This window comes from Ornithorhynchus anatinus, chromosome 1 (genome assembly GCF_004115215.2).
Source record: "Ornithorhynchus anatinus isolate Pmale09 chromosome 1, mOrnAna1.pri.v4, whole genome shotgun sequence".
In the NCBI taxonomy this organism is placed as follows: Eukaryota; Metazoa; Chordata; class Mammalia; order Monotremata; family Ornithorhynchidae; genus Ornithorhynchus; species Ornithorhynchus anatinus.
Genome location: NC_041728.1, coordinates 166,240,796 through 166,262,663, shown reverse-complemented (window position 1 = coordinate 166,262,663; position 21,868 = coordinate 166,240,796). Strand labels below are relative to the sequence as shown.

The 21,868-nt window shown below is 48.1% G+C and overlaps 1 protein-coding gene and 1 non-coding gene across 6 annotated transcripts in view; one reads left to right on the top strand and one right to left on the bottom strand.

Annotated features, from left to right (window-relative positions):
• CEP63 (centrosomal protein 63) overlaps positions 1-21,868 on the bottom strand; it is a 93,269-nt gene that overhangs the window by 8,576 nt on the left and 62,825 nt on the right. For all 5 annotated transcript variants that reach the window (XM_029066630.2, XM_029066614.2, XM_029066647.2 and 2 more), the window contains 3 exons: positions 13,765-13,879; positions 12,581-12,724; positions 2,784-2,870 (listed from right to left, as the gene is read on the bottom strand). In XM_029066630.2, the coding sequence (XP_028922463.1) occupies positions 2,784-2,870; positions 12,581-12,724; positions 13,765-13,879 (346 nt within the window). The remainder of the gene's footprint in view (positions 1-2,783; positions 2,871-12,580; positions 12,725-13,764; positions 13,880-21,868) is intronic.
• On the top strand, positions 16,620-16,757 carry LOC114816091. The gene has a single exon (XR_003763873.1). It is a non-coding gene; the product is annotated as a small nucleolar RNA SNORA7 (small nucleolar RNA).

Below are 21,868 nucleotides of genomic sequence, written 5' to 3'. Positions count from 1 at the left end.
TTCGCTAGCAATTCTTTTGCTCCAAAATTTTGCTGCTTACTTTGTTTCACACTCTGCGGAGCCCCCCCATCGTGATATCACCTATATGGGAAACCTACATTTCTTCAAGATTTTAGAGTGGTTTCTCTCTGTCGTCATCAACATGACCAGCAGGAAGGACAGTCCAAGCTTCTGCTGAGGTTAAAACTGCCCCCTCCACTGCTGGTTATTATTATTATTACTATTATCAGGACTGAGAGTCAGAAGGACCTGGGTTCTAATCCCGGCTCTGCCACGTGTTTGCTGTGTGACCCTGGTCAAGTCGCTGAACCTCTCCGGGCCTGTTTCCACACCGTAACATGCGGATTGAGAGAGTGAGTCCCATGTGGGACTCAGGCATCTCCCCCAGTGCTTAGAACAGTGTTTGGTACAGAGTAAGCGCTTAACAAGCACTATCATTATCATCATCATCATCATCATTATAGTATCTGTTAAGCTCTTCCTATGCTAGTCGGTTCCTTTATTTGTTAAGTGCTTACTATGTGTCAAACACTGTTCAAAGCACTGAGGTAGGTGAAAATTAATCAGGTCAGACACACACAGGAGAAGCAGCATGGCTTAGAGGATAGAGGATGGGCCTGTGAAGTCAGAAAGACCCGGGTTCTAATCCTGACTCCGCCGCACGTCTGCTACGTGACGTCGGTCAAGTCACTTACGTTCTCTCGGCCTCCGTTACTCCATCTACAAATGGAGGATTAACAGTGTGAGCCTCTGTGGGACAGGGACTGTGTCCAACCTGATTAACTTGTATCTACCCTGGTACTTAGAACAGTGCTTGGCACATAGTAGGTGCTTAGCAAGCACTAATAATAATGTTGGTATTTGTTGAGCGCTTACTATGTGCAGAGCACTGTTCTAAGGGCTAGGGTAGATACAGGGTAATCAGGTTGTCCTACGTGAGGCTCACATTTCATATAATTATCATTATCAGGCTCACAGTCTAAGCCAGGGGTACGACAGGCATTTCATCCCTATTTTACAAGTGAAGAAACTGAGGCACAAGAAGTTAAATGTCTCGCCCAAGGTCACACACACAGCAGGCCAATGGTGGAGCCAGGATTAGAACCCAGGTCCTCCGACACCCAGGCCCATGGTCATGCTGCTTTCGTGAACCTTTTTCCCAATAAAGGTTGAATGGAAATTTACAGTGATCTATTACTATGGTCTAAGAAGGCGGAGGGGGCAATGAGCCAGGCAGGGTAGAATTCTCCATCTTCTGAAGTAAGAAGAATAAATAAATCATAAAGTCTTTTCCAAACGGATTCACATGTGTTAGAAATTCACTCCACTGTCGACGGTGAGACTGATGAGCAACACACAAAATGGAGAGAACACTTGCAAGAGAACACTTCCACGTGCAACACAAAAGCGTGTTCCTAAAAACACAACCCCGTGGAAATTGTCCATTCTCCGCTTGCCTGCCTTCTCGGATACTGTGGTTTGGTTCGGGTTTTTTGACGAGTAAAATTTCAGTTCTCACAGCAAAATGAAAAACACACTTTGGAAACAGAGTGGCCTAATGCAAAGGGCATCAGCCTGCGAGTGAGAAGCCCCGAGTTCTAATCCCAGCTCCACAACCTGCCTGCCGTGTGACCGTAGGCAAATCACGTAACTTATCCGTGTCTCAGTTTCCTCAATCAATCAATGGTATTTACTGAGCACTTTCACTGGATGCAGAGCACTGTGTTATGTGCTTGGGAGAGTACAAATAGCAGAGTTGTTAGATTTTGTTAATGAGATATACATCACCTTGATTCTATTTATTTGCTATTGTTTTAATGAGATGTTCATCCCCTTGATTCTATTTATGGCTACTGTTCTTGTCTGTCTGTCCGTCTCCCCGGATTAGACCGTAAACCCATCAAAGGACAGGGACTGTCTCTATCTGTTACTGATTTGTACATTCCAAGTGCTTAGTACAGTGCTCTGCACATAGTTAGCGCTCAATAAATACTATTGAATGAATGAATGACGGAAGGGGAGGCAAACATTTGACTAAATTACAGAGCTGCACACAGGTGCTGTGGGACTGAAGGTAGGGTGAATAAAGTGTACAAATCCAAGTGCAATGGCACTTGATGTAGAAGGGAGCGGAGGTGAGGGAGGATCAGATTGGTCTCCGTCCCACATGAAGCCCTAAAAGGGAGTGAGAACTTGAGAGCCCGGGCTCGGGAGTCAGAGGTCATGGGTTCGAATCCCGGCTCCGCCACTTGTCAGCTGGGTGACTGTGGGCAAGTCACTTCACTTCTCTGTGCCTCAGTTCCCTCATCTGTAAAATGGGGATTAAGACTGTGAGCCTCGCATGGGACAACCTGATTCCCCCGTGTCTACCCCAGCGCTTAGAACAGTGCTCTGCACCTAGTAAGCGCTTAACAAATATCAACATTATTATTATCCTACTTCTGCTTTGCAGCTGAGGAAATTGGGGCTCAGAAAGATTAAGTCATATGCCCAAGGTCCCACGCCAGGTCAGAGACGGAGCCAGAACGAGAAACTGAGGCTCCTGACCCCCCCCAGACCCCTGCTCTTTCCACCAGGCCACACTGCCCCTTTTCTAAGTGATCTGAAGCCAAAGAGCCACACAACAGCCGTTATTACAGCACCGTCGCCTAGGTTACCTTCGATTTTGAGAATGTGGGATTATTGATTCCTTACCCCCTTTTCTTGGCTGCCAAAGACAAGTCTACCTGTTAATTCTAAAGTCAATTGGGAAAAAAAACAACTGGAAAAATTGATTTTCATACCCGAAACACACCAGACTCCAACTTCTCCAGGGTCTCGGAAAGGTGATGGTTTTCTTGCCTGAGGGTTTCTAGTTGAGCCAAAACCACCTGCGGGAGAGGAGAATAAAGCTAAGAAATAAAGGATGGAAAAACAGAGAAAGCATAAGCACACAAAACAAGTTCAGATGCAGCTTATCAAAAAATAGCTTTGAGCTCTTATAATAATAATAATGATGATGACGGCACCTGTTAAGCGCTTACTATGTGCCAAACACCACACTGTCTTTACATAATTTAATACATTTTAACTGCGGTTTTAATCAGAAAATTGTGAAAATAAGGTCTCTCCTTGTCTTTTCATTCCCTCTCATGAAAAAAAAAAAGAAAAAAGGGAACCCAGAGAGCCACTCTTATACCCTGGAACTTGTCCCAATCAACCAATCAATCAATCAATCCCTGAGCTAGTGCTCTGTGCAGAGCTTAGCACTAAGTACTTGGGAGAAAATAAAACAATCGAGTTGGTACAATCCCTGCCCTCAGTGGTGTAGTAGACAGAGCCCTGGCCTGGGAGTCAGAAGGCCATGGGTTCTAATTCCGGCTCCGCCACTTGTCTGCTGTGTGAGCTCAGGCAAGTCACTTCACTTCCCTGTTCCTCAGTTCCCTCATCTGTAAAATGGGGATTGAGACTGTGAGCCCCACGTGGGACAGGGATCTTCTCCGACCCAAGTAGACCGTAAGCCCGTCAAACGGCAGGGACCGTCTCTATCTGTTGCCGACTTGTTCATTCCAAGCGCTTAGTACGGTGCTCTGCACATAGTAAGCGCTCAATAAATACTATTGAATGAGTAGCTCGTTTCCACCTCCACGCTTAGTACAGTGCCTGGCACGTATTCATTCATTCAATAGTATTTATTGAGCGCTTACTATGTGCAGAGCACCGTACTAAGCGCTTGGAATGAACAAGTCGGCAACAGATAGAGACGGTCCCTGCCGTTTGACGGGCTTACGGTCTGATCGGGGGAGACGGGCAGACAAGAACAACGGCAATGAGTGCTTAACAAATAGCATTATTATTATTATAATGTTCCCTGCCATTGCCACCTTTGAGGAACTGAGAAAGAAGCATGGTGGGATGGCCGCCATCCAGGTCCCACATGGTGTCTGCAGGGCTCCAGTGGGCACCACCAATGAAGAATCGGAAATCCAGCATATTTCCCCTTACGGTGTCTCCAGGGCAGGTAACGAAGGGATTCGTTCATTCTTTCGGTCCTATTTCAATACTTACAGTGTGCAGAGCACTGTACTGAGCGCTTGGGAAAGTACCGTTCAGCAAGTGCTCCTACGTATGTATTATTTATTACCCTATTTATTTTGTTAATGAGGTGTATATCTCCTTGATTCTATTTATCTTGATGATGTCGTCTTGGTTTGCTTTGTTCTGTTTTGCTCTGCTGTCTCCCCTGTTTAGACCGTGAGCCCCTCATTGGGCAGGGACTGCCTCTATCTGTTGCCCAATTGTACATTCCAAGCGCTCGGTACAGTGCTCTGCACAGAGTAAGCGCTCAATAAATACTATTGAATGAATGAATGAACAATAAGGAGAGAAAATCCCTGCCCACAACGAGCTCACAGTCTTGTGAGGGGGAGACAGACATCAATATAAACAAATATAAAATATAAAATTACAGATACATACACGAGTGCCATGGGGTGGGGAGACGGGGGAAGAGCAGAGGGAGCGAATCAGGGCGACGCAGAAGGGAGTGGGAGATGAGGAAAAGTGGGGCTTAGTCCGGGAAGGCCTCTTGGAGGAGATGTTGCTTCAGTAAGGCTTTGAAGCAGGGGGAGAGAATAATTGTCCGGCAGATTGGGGAGGGAGGGCATTCCAGGCCAGAGGTAGGACGTGGGCCAGGGGTCGGCGGCGACGCAGGCGAGACGGAGGCCCGGTGAGAAGGTTAGCACCAGAGGATGAGCACAGGAACAGTGGCCAACGTGGCACGAGTCCCTGGAGACCCGACAGCGTCACTTTCGTTTGACTTTCGGGTTGGGATCCGGGGGTGGGGTCCGTGTCTCTTCCGCCAGGTCGGCTCCTCACGGACGGTACTCTCCCCCTCTAGACTGGAAGCTCGTTGTGGGCGGGGAACGTGTCTACCAACTCTGTTACAGTGTACTCTCCCAAGCGCTTAGTACGGCGCCCGGCACGCATAAGCACTCAGTAGATGGCACCGATCGATTGATTGGTAGCCCAGTTCCCAGATCTCCCATGGCACTGCAAACCCAGAGCGGCTCCAAGCCATAGGTTTAGCACACGGGACACCAAAATCAATCAATCAACCAGTGGCATTAAGAAGTATTTATGTGTTCGGAGCACTGAACTGAGCACTTAGCGGAGTACAATATAACAGAATCGGTAGACATGTTTCCTGCCCATAAGGAGTTTACAGTCTAGAGGACTGTAAAAAGCCATAGGAGAGTATGCTGCCCTTCACCTGCAATTTACTGTAACATCGCAATATAATATGTGTTGTACCAAAATGCACTATTAATAATGTTGGTATTTGTTAAGCGCTTACTACATGCGGAGCACTGTTCTAAGCGCCGGGGTAGACACAGGGGAATCAGGTTGTCCCACGTGGGGCTCACAGTCTTAATCCCCATTTTACAGATGAGGGAACCGAGGCCCAGAGAAGTGAAGTGACTTGCCCACAGTCACACAGCTGAGAAGTGGCAGAGCCGGCATTCGAACTCATGCCCTCTGACTCCAAAGCCCGTGCTCTTTCCACTGAGCCACGACTGTATCGGCCTGGGTTAAGCGTGAATACACAATGAAAATAAAAAGCCATATTCTATGATGAAGGCTTGGTTAAAAAAAAAATCATGGAGCTAGAAGGAATCTGAGAAGATCGTGGGGTCCAGTTCCCCATACTCATTCATTCATTCAATCGTATTTATTCATTCATTCAATAGTATTTATTGAGCGCTTACTATGTGCACAGGCACTGTACTAAGCGCTTGGAATGTACAAATCGGAAACAGATAGAGACGGTCCCTGCCCTCTGACGGGCTTACGGTCTAATCCGGGGAGACGGACGGACGAGAACGATGGCGATAAATAGAATCGAGGGGAAGAACATCTCATTAAAACAATAGCAAATAAATAGAATCGAGGTGATGTACATCTCATTAACAAAATAAATAGGGTGATGAAGATATAGACAGTTGAGCGGACGAGTACAGTGCTGAGGGGGATGGGATTTATTGAGCTCTTACTGTGTGCAGAGCACTGTACTAAGCGCTTGGAAAGCTCAATTCAGCAACAAATAGAGACGATCCTTGCCCACAACGGGCTCACGGTCTAGAAAGGGGGAGACAGACATCAAAACAAGTAGACATCAATAACATCAACATAAATAGAATTATAGACATATACACATCGTTAATAAAATACATGCAATTATAAATATGTACATATATACACACAAGTGCTGTGGGGCGGGGAGGGGGGTAGAGCAGAGGGAGCGACTGGGGGAGATGGGGAGGGGAGCAGACGAAAAGCGGGGCTTAGTCCGGGAAGGCCTCCTGGAGGAGGTGAGCTTTCCGTAGGGCTTTGAAGGGGGGGGGAAAGTGTGCTAGTTTGGCAGATTTGAGGAGGGAGGGCATTCCAGACCAGAGGTAGGAGGTGGGCCAGGGATCGACGGCGGGACGGGCGAGAACGAGGCACAGGAAGGTTACAGATGAGGGAACTGAGACCCAGAGAGCTGCAGCGACTTGCCCAAGTTCACACAAACAGACCCTTAGCGGAACCAGGATAAAAACCCACGACCTTCTGCCTCTCAGGTTCGTGCTTCATCCACTACGCCAAAGCTGCTTCCCGAGAGGAGGTTGCCGTCTCTTTCTGAAATATCTCAAGGAACGGGAACCCTGTAATTTCCCTTGGTAGCTTTCTTTAGTGTTTTATCACCCTGATATTCGAGAAGTTCCTCTTTACATCCAACCCAACTGACTCTTGGTTGAATTAACGCCTCTCGTTCAAACCCCGGGAGATGATGGAGAACCGTTGGTCTCCGCGCTTTAAAAACCCTTACCATGATAACGATGGTATTTATCAAGCGCTACTATGTGCTAACCACTGGGCTCAATGCAGCAGCATAGTGGAGCGGATAGAGCACGGGCTTAGGAGTCAGAAGGTCACGGGTTCTCATCTCAGGTCCACCACTTGTCTGCTGGGTGACCTTGGGTAAGTCACTTCGCTTCTCTGTGCCTCGGTTACCTCATCTGTAAAATGGGGATTGAGATTGTGAGCCCCACATGGGACGGGGACTGTGTCCAACCCGATTTGCTTGCATCCACCCCAGTGCTTGGTACAGCGCCCGGTACGCTAGGCAGTTAACAAATACCACAAGTATTATTACAAGAGAATTAGCTCAGACACGAGCCCATTATTGGGCAGGGGTCGTCTCTATCTGTTGCCGAATTGTCCACTCCAAGCGCTCAGTACAGTGTTCTGCACATAATAAGTGCTCCATAAATACTATTGAACGAATGAATGAACAAGCCCCGCCGCTCAGAGAGCGCACAGTCTAAGAGACAGGGACAGCGGGTATTTTTATCCCCATTTTACAGACGAGAAAACTGAATCTTTCCACTAGGCCGCGTTACCTTCTGGGCAGTGATTGAACACAGTTATTAAGTCACCTCTCTGCCTTCCCTTCTCCAGGCAAAACAACCCCAGTTCCTTTAACCTTTCCTCAAAGGACCCATTTCCCCAAGCTTTAATCATTTAAGAAACACACTTGCACTTAAGAGTAGAAACCAAATGGCTACAAAATTAGAATGCAGAAAAACGGAGGGCTCTTGTCAACTATCGACCTTGCAAAAAAGAGCTAAGGCATATGTTTAAGAAGTGCAAGAAGATTAGCGAAGTTTAACGTGAATCAAATGAGAGAGTCGATAAACTTTTAAACAGAGATTTGAACAGAGAGTAATGACGTGTAGCAGGGGTGGAATTATGCTGGTTGAACTAGTAGGCCAACAGCAAGGGAGGGTTTAACTGTAGTGTTTGAGAGGCAGGCAAGTTTCCTGAGGAGCCTTAAATGATAATATTCGTATTTGTTAAGCGCTTACTACGTGCAGAGCACCGTTCTAAGCGCTGGGGGAGATACAGGGTCATCGGGTCGTCCCACGTGAGGCTCGCAGTCAATCCCCATTTTCCAGATGAGGTAACCGAGGCCCAGAGAAGTCAAGTGACTCGCCCACAGTCACACAGCTGCCAAGCGGCAGGGCCGGGAGTCGAACCCACGACCTCTGACTCCGAAGCCCAGGCCCTTTCCACTGAGCCACGCCGCTTCCCTAAGGTCAAGCGTGGGCACGTCAAAGGAACTGGTGCGTCAGAATCTGTTCATCTACATTAACCAAAATCAAGAGCACCTTTTAAAACATGGAAATGGGCTGATTCAGTCATACATTCATTAGTTCAATCGTATGTATTGAGTACTTACTGGGTGTAGAGCACCGTACTGAGCGCTTGGGAAAGTACAACAACAAACAGTGACATTCCCAGCCCACAATGAGCTCACAGTCTCGAGGTGGGGAGACAGACATCGATACAAATAAATAAAATGACAGATATGTACATAAGTGCTTTAGGGCTGGGAGGGGTGAAGAGCAAAGGGAGCAAGTCAGGGCGAGGCAGAAGGGAGTGGGAGATGAGGAAAAGTGGGGCTTAGTCGGGGAAGGCCTCTTGGAGGAGGCGGGCCTACAGTAAGGCTTTGAAACAGGGGAGAGTGGTCGTCTGTCGGGTTAGAAGGAGGGAGGGTGTTCCAGGCCAGAGGTAGGACGTGGGTGAGGGGTCGGTGGCGGGCCAGGTGAGATGGAGCAGCGTGGCTCAGTGGAAGGAGCCCGGGCTTGGGAGTCAGAGGTCATGGGTTCGAATCCCAGATCTGCCGCTTGTCAGCTGTGTGACTGTGGGCAGGTCACTTCACTTTTCTGGGCCTCAGTGACCTCATCTGGAAAATGGGGATTAACTGTGAGCCTCACGTGGGACGACCTGATTACCCTATACCTACCCCAGTGCTTAGAACAGTGCTCTGCACATAGTAAGCGCTTAACGAATGCCAACGTTATTATTATTACGGAGGCCCAGTGGAAAGGTTAGCACCAGAGGAACCGAGTGTGCAGGTTGGGTTGTAGGAGGGAAGTGAGGTGAGGTAGCAGGGGGCAAGGGGATGGACTGCTTTAAAGCCAATGGAGAGCTGTTTTCATCTGACACAGAGGTGGACGGGCAACCACTGCAGGTATTTGAGGAGCAGGGTAACATGTCCAGCACGTTTCCGTAGTAAAATCATCTGGGCCGCAGAGTGAAGTATGGACTGGAGTGGGGAAAAACAGAAAGCTGGGAGGTCAGCAAAGAGGCTGATATGAGTAATCGTGAAATGAGTTAGAGAAGCAGCGTGGCAGGCGGAAAGAGCCCGGGCTTGGGAGTCAGAGGTCATGGGTTCGAATCTCGGCTCCGCCGCTTGTCAGCTGTGTGACTGTGGGCAAGTCACTTCACTTCTCTGGGCCTCAGTTTCCTCATCTGTAAAATGGGGATTAAGATTGTGAGCCTCACGCGGGACAACCTGATGACCCCGTATCTCCCCCAGTGCTCAGAACAGTGCTCTGCACCTAGCAAGCGCTTAACAAATACCGACATTATTATTATTATATTATTACAATCCAGGCAGGATAGGATGAGTGACTGTATTAAAATGGTAGAAGTACGGATGGAGAGGAAAGGGCAGATTTTAGCGACGTTGCGAAGATAAGCCTGACAGGATTGAATATGTGAACTGAATGAGAGAGAGGAGTCAAGGATAACACCAAAGTAATGGGCTTGTGAGACAGGAAGGATTGTAGTGACGTCTACAGTGATGGGAAAGTCAGAGGGAGGACAGGGTTAGGGTGGGAAGTTGAATTCAGTTTTAGCCATTTTAAGTTTGAGGTGATTAGAGGACATCCAAGTAATAAGAAGAAGAAGGAGAAGAAGAACGGTATTTGTTAAGCGCTTACTATGTGCCAAGCCCTGTTCTAAGTGCTGGGGTAGATACAAGGTAATCAGGTTGTCCCACGTGGGGCTCACAGTCTTCATCCCCATTTTACAGATGAGGTAACTGGGGCACAGATAAGCGACTCACCCAAAGTCACACATCCGACACGTGGAGGAGCCGAGATTAGAACTCCACACCTTTGACTCCCAAGCCCTTGCTCTTTCCACTAGGCCACGCTGCTTCTCAAGTAGAGATGTCTTGGAGGCAGGAGGAAACGCGAGACTGGAGAGAGGGAGAGAGATCAGGGCCGGAGACGGAGATTTGGGTCGAAACGGGAGTTGAAGCCGTGGGAGTGAGTGAGTTCTCCAAGGGGATGGGTGTAGATGGAGAATAGAAGGGGACCCAGAACCGAACCTTAAGGGGCCCCCACAGCTGGGGGGTGGGAGGCGGAGGAGGAGACCATGAAGGTGACCGAGAACGAACGGCCAGAGAGATGAGAGAAGTTCCAGGAGAGGACAGAGTCAGTGAAACCCGGGTCAGATAACATTTCCAGGAGAAGGGGTTGGTCCACGGCGTCGAAGGCAGCCGAGAGGTTGAGGAGGATCTGGATGGAGTAGAGGCTGCTGGATTTGGCAAGAAGGAGATCATTGGTGACCTCGTTGATCATTGATCAATCAGTGGCTGGGAAGGTGAGGAGTTGTTAAATCCAAATGGACGCTTGGTCTGATCATTACCCTGAGAGGAAATCATTTTTCGTCAACCACAAAGGTAAACTCCAATAAAAGACCTAAGCAAAGCTGCATTAAAACAGGTGAGGACTCTGCTGAGTCTTAAGGAGAAACTCTTCTGAAAAGTAATTCTTTCCTAATTTATCCTTTCCTGTATCTCGAGAAAAGATGCCAGTCCTCACATTCCTCTTTTGATGATCAATCAATCAATCATATTTATTGAGCCCTTATGGTGTGCAGGGCACCACATTAAGCGCCTGGGAGAGCTGGTAGACACCTTCCCCCTCTCTCAGGGTCCCACCTGGAGAGTTTCCAGTCCTCTACCGGTCTCGACTACGGGAGGAAGAGTCAAGCAGAGGCCCGTCCGTTCCATTCCTAGCTTGGCCAGTGGCTGGCGAGGGGAAGGCCGTCGGCTACGAGTCGAAGCTCACCTATGCCGGGCGGCAGCGGCACGGGAGAGAGTTGATGGTGGACACTCAGGTTTACGGCGCGGAAGGAGGGAACGGTAAACCGCTTCTGGATTTTTACCAAGAAAAGTCTATGGATCCACTACCAGAACGATTGTAGATGGAGAGCGGGGCGTTCTGGGGGAGACGCGTCCGTGGTGTCGCCGTGGGTCGGAAACCCCCCGACGGCATAAGACAAGACATCCTCCCCGCCCACAGTGAGCTCACAGATTAGAAGGGGAGACGGGCATTGACTCCAATAAATTAGAGATATGTACGTATGTGCTGTGGGGCTGAGGGAGGGGTGAATAAAGGGGAAAAATCCAAGTGCACCGGTGTTGCAGAAGGGAGTGGGATAAAAGGGCTTAGTCCGGAAAGGCCTCTCGGAGGAGATGAACTTAAATGACGATAAATGCAAATCGACATCTTCGTATGCTATCACATTATTATTAGAGCTAATAATAATAACAATGATAATTGTGGTATCTGTCGGCTCTATGGGCCAGGCGCTGTACTAAGCGCTGGAGTAGATACAAGCAAACCGGTCTCACAGTCTTCATCTCCATATTCCAGATGAGGTAACTGAGGCACAGAGAAGTTAAGTGATTTGCCCGAGGACACTCATTCATTCATTCAATAGTATTTATTGAGCGCTTACTATGCGCAGAGCACTGTACTCAGCGCTTGGAATGTACAATTCGGCAACATAGAGACAATCCCTGCCCACTGACGGGCTTACGGTCTAATCGGGGGGAGACGGACGGACAAAAAACAAGACAACTTAATCACGATAAATAGAATCAAGGGGATGTATCCCTCATTAACAAAATAAATAGGGTAATGAAAATATATACAAATGAGCACAGTGCTGAGGGGAGGGGAAGGGAGAGGGGGAGGAGCAGAGGGAAAGAGGGGAGGTCAAACAGCAGACAAGAGACATTCACTTATTCATTCATCCATTCGTTCACTCAATCATATTTATTGAGAGCTTACCGTCTGCAAAGCACTGTACCGAGCCCTTGGGAGAGTACAATGAAACAACAGACAGACACATTCCCTGCTCACAACAAGCTGGGATTAGAACCCGGGTCTCAATGGAGAGAGCACACGCCTTTGAGTCAAAAAGACCTGGGCTCTAATCCTGACTCCACCGTTTGTCTGCTGCGTGACCTCGGGGATGTCATTTCACTTCTCTGTGACTCAGTTACCTCTATCTATAAAATGGGGATTGAACCCACGAGCCTCGTGTGAGACATGGACTGTGTCCAACCTGATTTATTGCTATTGTTCTTGTCCGTCCGCCTCCCCCGATTAGACCGTAGGCCCGTCAAAGGGCAGGGACCGTCTCTCTCTGTTGCCGATTTGTACATTCCAAGCGCTTAGTACAGTGCTCTGCACATAGTAAGCGCTCAATAAATACTATTGAATGAATGAATGATTAGCTTGTATCAACCCAGCGCTTAGTACAGTGGCTGGCACACGACATTAAATTAAATATTAAAAAATACTATTAAAAAAATGCAGAAAAGAGAACATTCTCATCAAGGAGATGATCTCACCAGACACCACCTCACGAGCCCTGGAGCACTGGAGCCCGCGAGAGCCCCTCCTCATTTTACCCTGTGTTCTGCTTCTTTTCTCTCGGCTCCCTCAATGGCCGCGTCTCGCTGATGCAACTCCCGGGTCAGCTGGGTGACCTCCATTTTCATGCCGTCTAGTGCACAGCTGTATGTCTGTTCAGCCTGCAACATCTGCTCTTTCATCTGTAAACAAAAAAACCAAAAAGCCACCACTATCTGGGGGGAAAAAAGAAGCGGAAGAACAACATCTAGGCATAGGGTAATCTTCATTCTTAGGGTAGCCTAACTGCACAGATTTCTCCATTTTGGCACCATTCTTTTTGAGGGTTTCTTTTAGAGATTCCACTTGTTTTTACTGAACTCTGTAGGTGGATGAATGTCCAATCAAGATGATCGGGATGTTATCGTTTCTGGTTCCGTGGGGCAATCTCTCTTGGTCACTATTATTCATTTGTTTATTCATAATAATGTCTGTCTCCGCCTCTAGACTGCAAGGTCACTGTGGGCAGGGACCAGGGCAGGCAAGCTCTTAGTACAGTGTTCTGCACATAGTAAGCCCTCAATAAATACAATTAAATGAATGAATGACTAGCCAAGAAACAAAACTATATCGCACTCTCCTATGCGCTTAGTTCAGTGCTCTGCACACGATAAGTGCTCATTTTATAGACGAGGTAACTGAGACATGGCGAAGTTTGGCCAAATTCACACAGCAGACAAGTGGAGGAGCCCAGAATTAGAACCCATGACCTTCTGACTCTCAGGCCCCTGCTCTATCCGTTAAGACATGGGTTCTAATCCCGGCTCTGGCACTTGTCTGCTGTGTGGATCTCGGGCAATTCACTTCATTTCTCTGTGCCTCAGTTACCTCATCTGTAAAATAGGGATGAAGACTGTGAACCCCAGACAGCACAGGGAATGTACTAGAATTGGTAGATACATTCCCCGGCCTGTACGGTTACAGTCTAGAGGGAATACCTCCGTTGATTCATTCCACTATTTAAGCATGGATTCAATTACCTATCCATCTTTCCATTCTTTCCCCCCGACCCTACCTTTAAATTATTTTGTATTCTGCCAAGACCTTTAGATTGTAAACTCCTTGTGGATAGGAACGGGGTCCTTTACCTCTAGCGTACATATAGTACAATTAGAAGAGAGCACTAAGTTCAGTGTTCTGCACACAGTAAGCCCTCAGAAATGCTACCGTAAAAAGTCTTTACTTTTCTCATCTCAGCTTTGCATTGGTCGTGGTATCCTTCCATCAGTTTCAATTCTTCATGCTTCTCAATTAGTTCTTGACTCAGTTCCTTACAAGTTGCACTCTCCGATTCCAAGCTGGATGCCAGAAACAGAAACACAAATGAGAAAATACCCCAAACCCCGGACGCCCACACTGACACAGCAATCACTCAACCGATGGCATTTATTAAGCGCTCACTGCGTGCAGAGCACTGGACTAGGCATTTAGCACCGACACATCCATTCCACCACGTGTGCCGGCCGCCCCCCAAAATGGAAAGTTGTCCAACTTCATTTTTTAGGTATCGTTCCATTCTAAGAATGTTTGCATACTACTCGGTGTGACTCTTAATCGAAAACAAACCTGCTGACGACAACACTTTCCTTTAAAGTACTTTGAAAGAGGAATAATAATAATAACTGTGGTATTTGTTAAGCACTTACTAGGTGCCAGGCACTGTACTGAGATCTGGGGTGGATACAAACAGATGGGGTTGGACACAGTCCCTGTCCCACATGGGGTTCAGCGTCTCAACGGGGCACACAGATGTGACCTGGTGATAATTCCACAATGGAATCAAGCTATCAATAAATCAGTGGCATTTACTGAGGGCTTCATTCATTCGATCTTATTTACTGAGCGCTTTCTGTGTGCAGAGCGCTGTACTAAGTGCTTGGAAAGTACAATTCGGCAACAAAGAGAGACGATCCCTGCCCACAAAGGGCTCACATTCTAGAAAGGGAGAGACAGACATCAAAACAAACAAACAGGCATCAATAGCATCAGTGTAAATAGAATTCTAGATATATATGCACATCAAAACAAGTAAACAGGCATTAATATAAATAGAATTTTAGATAAAGTACAAATATATACACAAGGGCTGTGGGGCGGGGAGGGGAGGTAGAGCAAAGGGGGTGAGTCAGGACGATGCGGGGGAGCTGAGGAGAAGGGGGGATTCGTCTGGGAAGTATGTGCAGAGCATTATACTAAGCGCTCGGGAGAGTGCAATCCAACAGAATTAGCGTTCACATTCCCGGCCCATGATGAACTTCAGTCCAGAGGGGGAAGAGGAGCCGTTGATTCTCGCTCTCCTTGCTCTTGGGGCCTGATGCTATTAGAGGCTGCATTCTGCCAGGTTTGCCCCCGTCGTCTTTTACCACCGTACATAATTTACTGCAGAGGATTTTCAGCCACTGGTGCGAAAGCTCGTCCTCTAGACTGTAAACTCATTGTGGGCGCTGACACATCAATCACTCCACCAATGGTATTTATTAAGCGCCCACTGCGTGCAGAGCACTGGACTAGGCATTTAGCACCATTCCACCATGTGCGCCGGCCACCCAAAAAAATGGAAAGTTGTCCAACTTAATTTTTTAAAGTATTGTTCCATTTTAAGAATGTTTGCATAATAGTTGGTGTGACTCTTAGTCAAACACAAACCTGCTGACAACAACACTTTCCTTTAAAGTTCTCTGAAAGAGGAACAATAATAATAATAATAATAACTGTGGTATTTGTTAAGCACTTACTAGGTGCCAGGCACTGTACTAAGGGTTGGGGTTGATACAAACAAATCGGGTTGGACCCACGTGGGGTTCACAGTCTCAACGGGCTCAAAGAGGTGACCTGGTGAAAATTCCACACTGGAATCAATCGATCAACGGTATTTATTGAGGGCTTCATGCGTTCGATCGTAAGCGCTCAATAAATACGAAAGATTGATCGGTATGATCAATTCATTCATTCATTACGGTATTTGTTTAGCACTTACCACGTGCCAAGCACTGTTCTAAATGCTGTACAAGAAATAACAGTAGCAAGCATTAAGAACTGAGTCCATGCCAACCGCTTGGGTAGATACAAGATAATCCCACATGAGGCTCACCATCCACCGAGTATCTTTCCCCCATTGTACAGATGAAGAAAATGAGGCCCAGGGAGGCTGACACCGTAATTTACGTATATATCCGTCAATTTTGCGCCACATGGGGCTCACAGTCTTCATCCCCATTTTACAGATGAGGGAACTGAGGCCCAGAGAAGGGAAGTGACTTGCGCACAGTCCCACAGCTGACAAGTGGCAGAGCCGGGATTCGAATCCATGCCCTCTGACTCCCAAGCCCGTGCTCTTTCCACTGAGCACGCTGCTTCTCTGATTCTGTCATCTCTTTATCCCATTTCCCCACCTAATACAACTTCAGAACTTCCTGGTCACCTAAGCGCATTGGTATTCATTCATGTCACCACTCCCTGGAGCACAGCATACGTATCAGCGTGGCTCAGTGGAAAGAACCCGGGCATGGGAGTCAGAGGTCATGGGTTCTAATCCCGTCTCCGCCGCTTGTCAGCTGTGTGACTGTGGGCAAGTCACTTCACTTCTCTGTGCCTCAGTTACCCCATCTGTAAAATGGGGATTAAGATTGCGAGCCTCACGTGGGACAACCCGATGACCCTGTATCTACCCCAGCGCTTAGAACGGTGCTCGGCACGTAGTAAGCGCTTAACAAATACCGACATTATTATTATTATTTCTCCAATCTGGAATTTATTTTAGTGTTTGTAGTCCCCGGTAAGCAGTAAACTCCTTGAGGGCGGGGATGATTTCTACGAACTCTAATGTACTCTTCGAACTACTTAGTAGAGTACACAGTAAGTACTCAATCAACCAATGGTATTTTTTGAATGCTTACTGTGTGCAGAGCACCTTAATGAGCGCTACGGAGAGTACAGAGTTGGCAAACATGTTCCATGACCCCAGGCAGCTAACAGTCTAGGGGGGGAATGACATTAAAATAAATTATTTTATTGATTTAATTAAATGAATGTATTTTACACCTCTCAGGGTCACACCCGGAGAGTTTCCAGTCCTCTACCAGTCTCGACTATGGGAGGGAGAGTCAAGCAGAGGCCTATCCGTTCCATTCCTAGCTTGGGCGATGGCTAGCAAGTGGAAAGCAATCTGCTACAAGTCAAAACTCACCCGTGCTGGGAAGCTGGGCGTAGGAGAGAGTTGAGGGCGGAGACTCAGGTTTACCGCGCGGAAGGCGGCAACGGTAAACCGCTTCTGGATTTTTTCCAAGAAAACTGTACGGCTACATTACCAGAACGACTGCAGTTGGAGGTGGGGTATTCCGGGAGAGACGGGTCCGTGGCGTCGCTATGGGTCGGACACGGCTCGACAGCATAAGACAAGAGCAACAAATGTCTTTTAAATTAAATTAAACTTAATAAATTGCGCTCTGTCTTGCCAGTCTAGACTATAGCATTAGCATAAGTGCTGTGGGGCTGAGGGTGGGGCGAATACCAAGGGCTTAAAAGGGTACAGATCCTAGTGAATGGGCAATGCGGAAAGGAGAAGGAGTAGGGGAAATGAGGGCTTAGTAGGGGAAGGTCTTTTGGAGGAGATGTGAATTTAGTGAGGTTTTGAAAGGGGGGAGAGTCTGGCCTATCAAATGTGAAAGGGGAGGGAGTTTTGGGCCAGAGGGAGGACGCAGGCGAGGGGACGGCAGCGAGGTACAGTGAGAAGGTTGGCGTTAATGGAGCGAAGTGTGCGGGTTGAGTTATAGTAGGACATTGGTGGGATAAACATGAGGGGGCGAGCAGACGGAGTGCTTTAAAGCCTAGGGTGAGGAGTTTCTGTTTGATGTGGAAGTGGTGGGCAGTGACTGGAGGTTCTCGATCAGTGGGGAGATGTGGCTGAACATTTTTTTAATATATAAAAATGATCTGGGTCTAGCCCCTAGTGACTTGGCCACGGTTCTTTATTGATAAAATTGAAATCACCAGGTGTGATACCCCTAAAATTTCCCTGGCTCCTCTCCAGGCCCTCCTTCCACCTGTCCCCTATGTGACTCTCCCATCATTTCCAGAAGTATCCCAAGAGGCCATCTCCTGCCTCTTCTCAAAGCTCAGACCCTCCACTTGTGCCTCTAACCCCGTTCCTTCGCAGTTTATCAAAACACTCGTGCTCTCCTTTCTCCCCTCTCTGACCGCCACCTTCAACCGTTCACTTTCCAGAACAGTTCAGAAGCAATAACTTCTTCCCCACTACTTTCCAACACGCCCATGTCTTCCCTATCCTAAAAACACCCTCCACTGACCCCAGAGCTCCCTTCAGTTATCACCTCCTCTGCCTCCCACCATTCCTCTCCAAATTCCTTCAGTTAGTCGTCTACGCCCTCCGAAGACGGTCTGTGTAGAAGCGTGTAGTGCGATACTGGTGGGGAGACTGATGCTATCGTCTAGACTGGCAAGCCCATAGCTTATACCGATTGGTAGCAGCGTGGAAAGGAAGGGACAGATTCGGGAGGTGTTGCGCAAGAAAAAACGACAGGGTTTGGCAGTGGACTGGATGTGAAAGTTGAAATAGAGTCAAGTGTGGAGAATGACACCGAGGTTGTGGGCTCCTAGGATGGCGGCGTAGTCAACCGAGATGGGAAAGTCACCGAAGCACAGGCGGTCTTCTCGAAGAGTTCAAAATCCGGCTTCCATGGTGACCCATCTCCCGCTGCATCAAACACAATCCTTCACAATCAGCAGCAAAGATCTCCACCTGCTCTCTGGGCTTTGTTCAGCCGCTACTCCCCGTCTCCCATCCTCTGCGTGGCCCAACGCTCACTTTCCAACTTCCTCGCTCCCTACTTTCCCACCTCCAACTCCTGGATCATGCCATTTCTCCAGGCTGGAACGCCCTCTCCCCTCTAAATCCACTAGACCACAGGTCTCCGCCATCTTCAAAGCGTTCCTCTGGGAAACCACCCCCGATTATACAGGTTCTCTCTCTGTGCTGGTCGGGGCTGAGTTCCCCTGCTTCAGGATCTCGGAGGTGGGTGTCTCCGGCAGGACACGCAAAAGAAACAAGGGATGAGATGGTGGAAAGAGGGGCACCCAAACAGGGAATGTGTCTCTCTATTCTCGCATTGTACTCTCCCAAACATTTAATAGTCCTCTGCACACTGTAAGCGCTCAATAAATACCGCTGGCTGACTGACAGCGGCTGCTGCCCGATCTTTCTCTTCTGAACGATTTCCTGCCACTAGACCCTTCAATTCGGGCTGCTCGTCGAAGGGCTCCCGTCCTAACTTTCCCTCAGTCCTACCTCGCCTCTCTTCTCTCCTACTACAACCCAGACCGCACACTTGGCTCCTCTGATGCCAACCTTCTCACTGTGCCTCCATCTCGTCTAACTCACCCTCGTCCACATCCTGCCTCTGGCCTGGAACTCCCTCCCCCTTCATATCGAACGGATGATCACTCTCCCCACCTGCAAAGCCTCGTGAAAAGCAGGTCTCCTCCAGGAGGCCTTTCCCGACTAAGCCCTCATTTCCCCTCCTCCCTCTGCCTCACCTTTGAACTTGGATTTGCACCCTTAATTCACCCCATCTTCAACCCCACAGCACTTCAGGACATCTCCATAGTTCTGCTACACCGACTCTGTTGTACCGGCTCTCCCGAGTGCTTAGTACAATGCTCTGCACATGGTACGTGCTCCATAACTACGATGGATTGATTGCTCCCGAGGTCCTGAAACCAAGGCGCTGACAAGGCCTACTGCCTCTGCTGCCATTATTCCCTTACTAACGGTAATAATGATGATGGCATTTGTTGAGCACTTACCACGTGCCAAGTCCTGTTCTAAGCACTGGGGGAGGGGATACAAGATAATCAGGTTGTCCCACATGGGGCTCACGGTCTTAATCTCCATTTTACAGATGAGCTAACTGAGGCCCAGAGAGGTTCAATGACTTGCCCTTCACCTCTCCGCAGCTAAACCCTCTTCTCCCCCCTTTCCCTCTGCTCCTCCCCCTCTCCCATCCCACTCCCTCAGCACTGTAATCGTCCGCTCGACTGTATATATCTTTATCACCCTATTTATTTGTTTGTTTTGTTTAATGAGATGTGCATCACCCTGATTCTATTTAGTTGCCACTGTTTTTACGAGATGTTCTTCCCCTTGACTCTATTTATTGCCACTCTTCTTGCCTGCCCGTCTCCCCCCCATTAGACCGTAAGCCCGTCAAACGGCAGGGACTGTCTCTATCTGTTGCCAACTGGCTCATTCCAAGCGCTTAGTACAGTGCTCTGCACATAGTAAGCGCTCAATAAATACTATTCACTGAATGAATGAATGAACTTGCCACAAGTCGCACAGCTGACAAGTGACGGAGTCAGAATTAGAACCCATGACCTCTGACTCTCCAGCCCGGGCTCTTTCCACTGAGCCACTTTTCGAAGCTGAACTTTGTTTTACCTCCGGCCCTAGATAATTATCTCGCTTGCCCCACTCCCCTTCTAATTTCACAGCGCTGTCTTCAGAAAGAAAGAGGTACTAATAGCCAAGTGGAAAGGCGACAGGAGACCCACATCCCACTCCCAGTTCTGCCACTGCCCTGCTGTGTGATCCTGGACAAGTCACCGAACCGCTCTGTGCGATAAAACATTGCTCCCCTTACCTCTTAGCCTGTGAAACCCTTAAGGCATTGACCTCGAGCCTGCCTGGACTATAGCGTCTCAGGGTTGAACACTGGGCTCGATCTATAATAATCATTCAATAAATCCCACAATAATAAGAAATCAACCTCAGCGATCCTAATTAAGAGGTGGCAAAAATAGTACATTTTACAGTATATTAACATAAATAAAAGCAAAAGCTTCGGCTCCTGAGTTCTTCGGAGAGGAATTTAAAATTACTACCTTAATTCATTTTTGATGACAAAAAACAAGAAGTCACCTCCAAATAATTTATAACCAAAAGACACTGTAAATATACCAACATGAAATGGATTAAAAATAAAAGGAGAATGGAAAAAGAATGAACCCACTCCAAAATCCAGTAAGAAATATTAGAAGTGAAAGCAGAGTTAAAATATAAACGGTAAATTTACCGAGAGGCAGTTTGAGGACATTATCTTTAAATCATTTCTTCAAATAAAAAAATTCATAACTAAACCATACTTTCTGTTCTATCTGAACCAGTTTCCTTCCATAACACCGGGAATATTTGGAAGAATGTGGCATTCATAAAAGATAACTGGCCAGATTACTGCCGGGGGTGGGGAGGGTGGAATCGGGGCAGGGAGGAATATAACCTCAGGTGAGCAGAAGCTGATCACGGAAGCCTCCTGGAGAAGATAGGAGTTAGATAGAACTTTGAAGATGATAATGTTGGTATCTGTTAAGCGCTTACTATGTGCAGAGCACTGTTCTAAGCGCTGGGGTGGATACAGGGTAATCCAGGTTGTCCCACGTGAGACTCATAGCCTTAATCCTCATTTTACAGACGAGGGAACTGAGGCCCAGAGAAGTGAAGTGACTTGCCCTCAGTCACACAGCTGACAAGCGACAGGGCCGGGATTCGAACCCATGACCTCCGACTCCCAAGCCCGGGCTCTTTCCACTGAGCCACGCGGTCAGGGCTCATCCCTGCTCTTATCAGTCCACAGGTTCATCAGATAATAGCAGGGGGCCCCGAGATCTCGGTAAGCGCTAGGATCGATCGATCGATTGATTGGAAGGGGAGGGAGTAGAGAGGCACTGGAGGTAATTATAATAATAAGGATAATTGTGGTGTTTAATAATAATAATTAATTACGGTATTTATTAAGCACTTCATATATGCCGAGCACTGTTCTAATAACCGGGGTAGATACAAGTTGTCCCACATGGGGCTCACAGTCTTAATCCCCATTTTACACATGAGATAACTGAGGTCCAGAAAGTTAAGTGGCTCGCCCAAGGTCACGCAGCAGAGAAGTGGCGGAGTCGGCATTGGAACCCACGACCTCTGGCTCCCAAGCTCGGGCTCTTTCCGCTAAGCCACGCTGCACCCTCGAGCACCTCTGTTACGCGCTTATTGTGTGCCAGGCAGAGTTCTGAGCTCTGGGGTGGAGCCAACCAAATCGGGTTGTCCCAGTCCCTGTCCCACATGGGACTCCCGGTCTCGAGCCCCGTTTTCCGGATACGGTAACTGAGGCCCAGAGAAGTGAAGCGACCCGCCCCAGGTTACACAGCAGACGAGTGGCAGAAGTGGGATTAGAACCCGTGACCTTCTGACTCCCGGGCCCGGGCTCTCTCCCCTACGC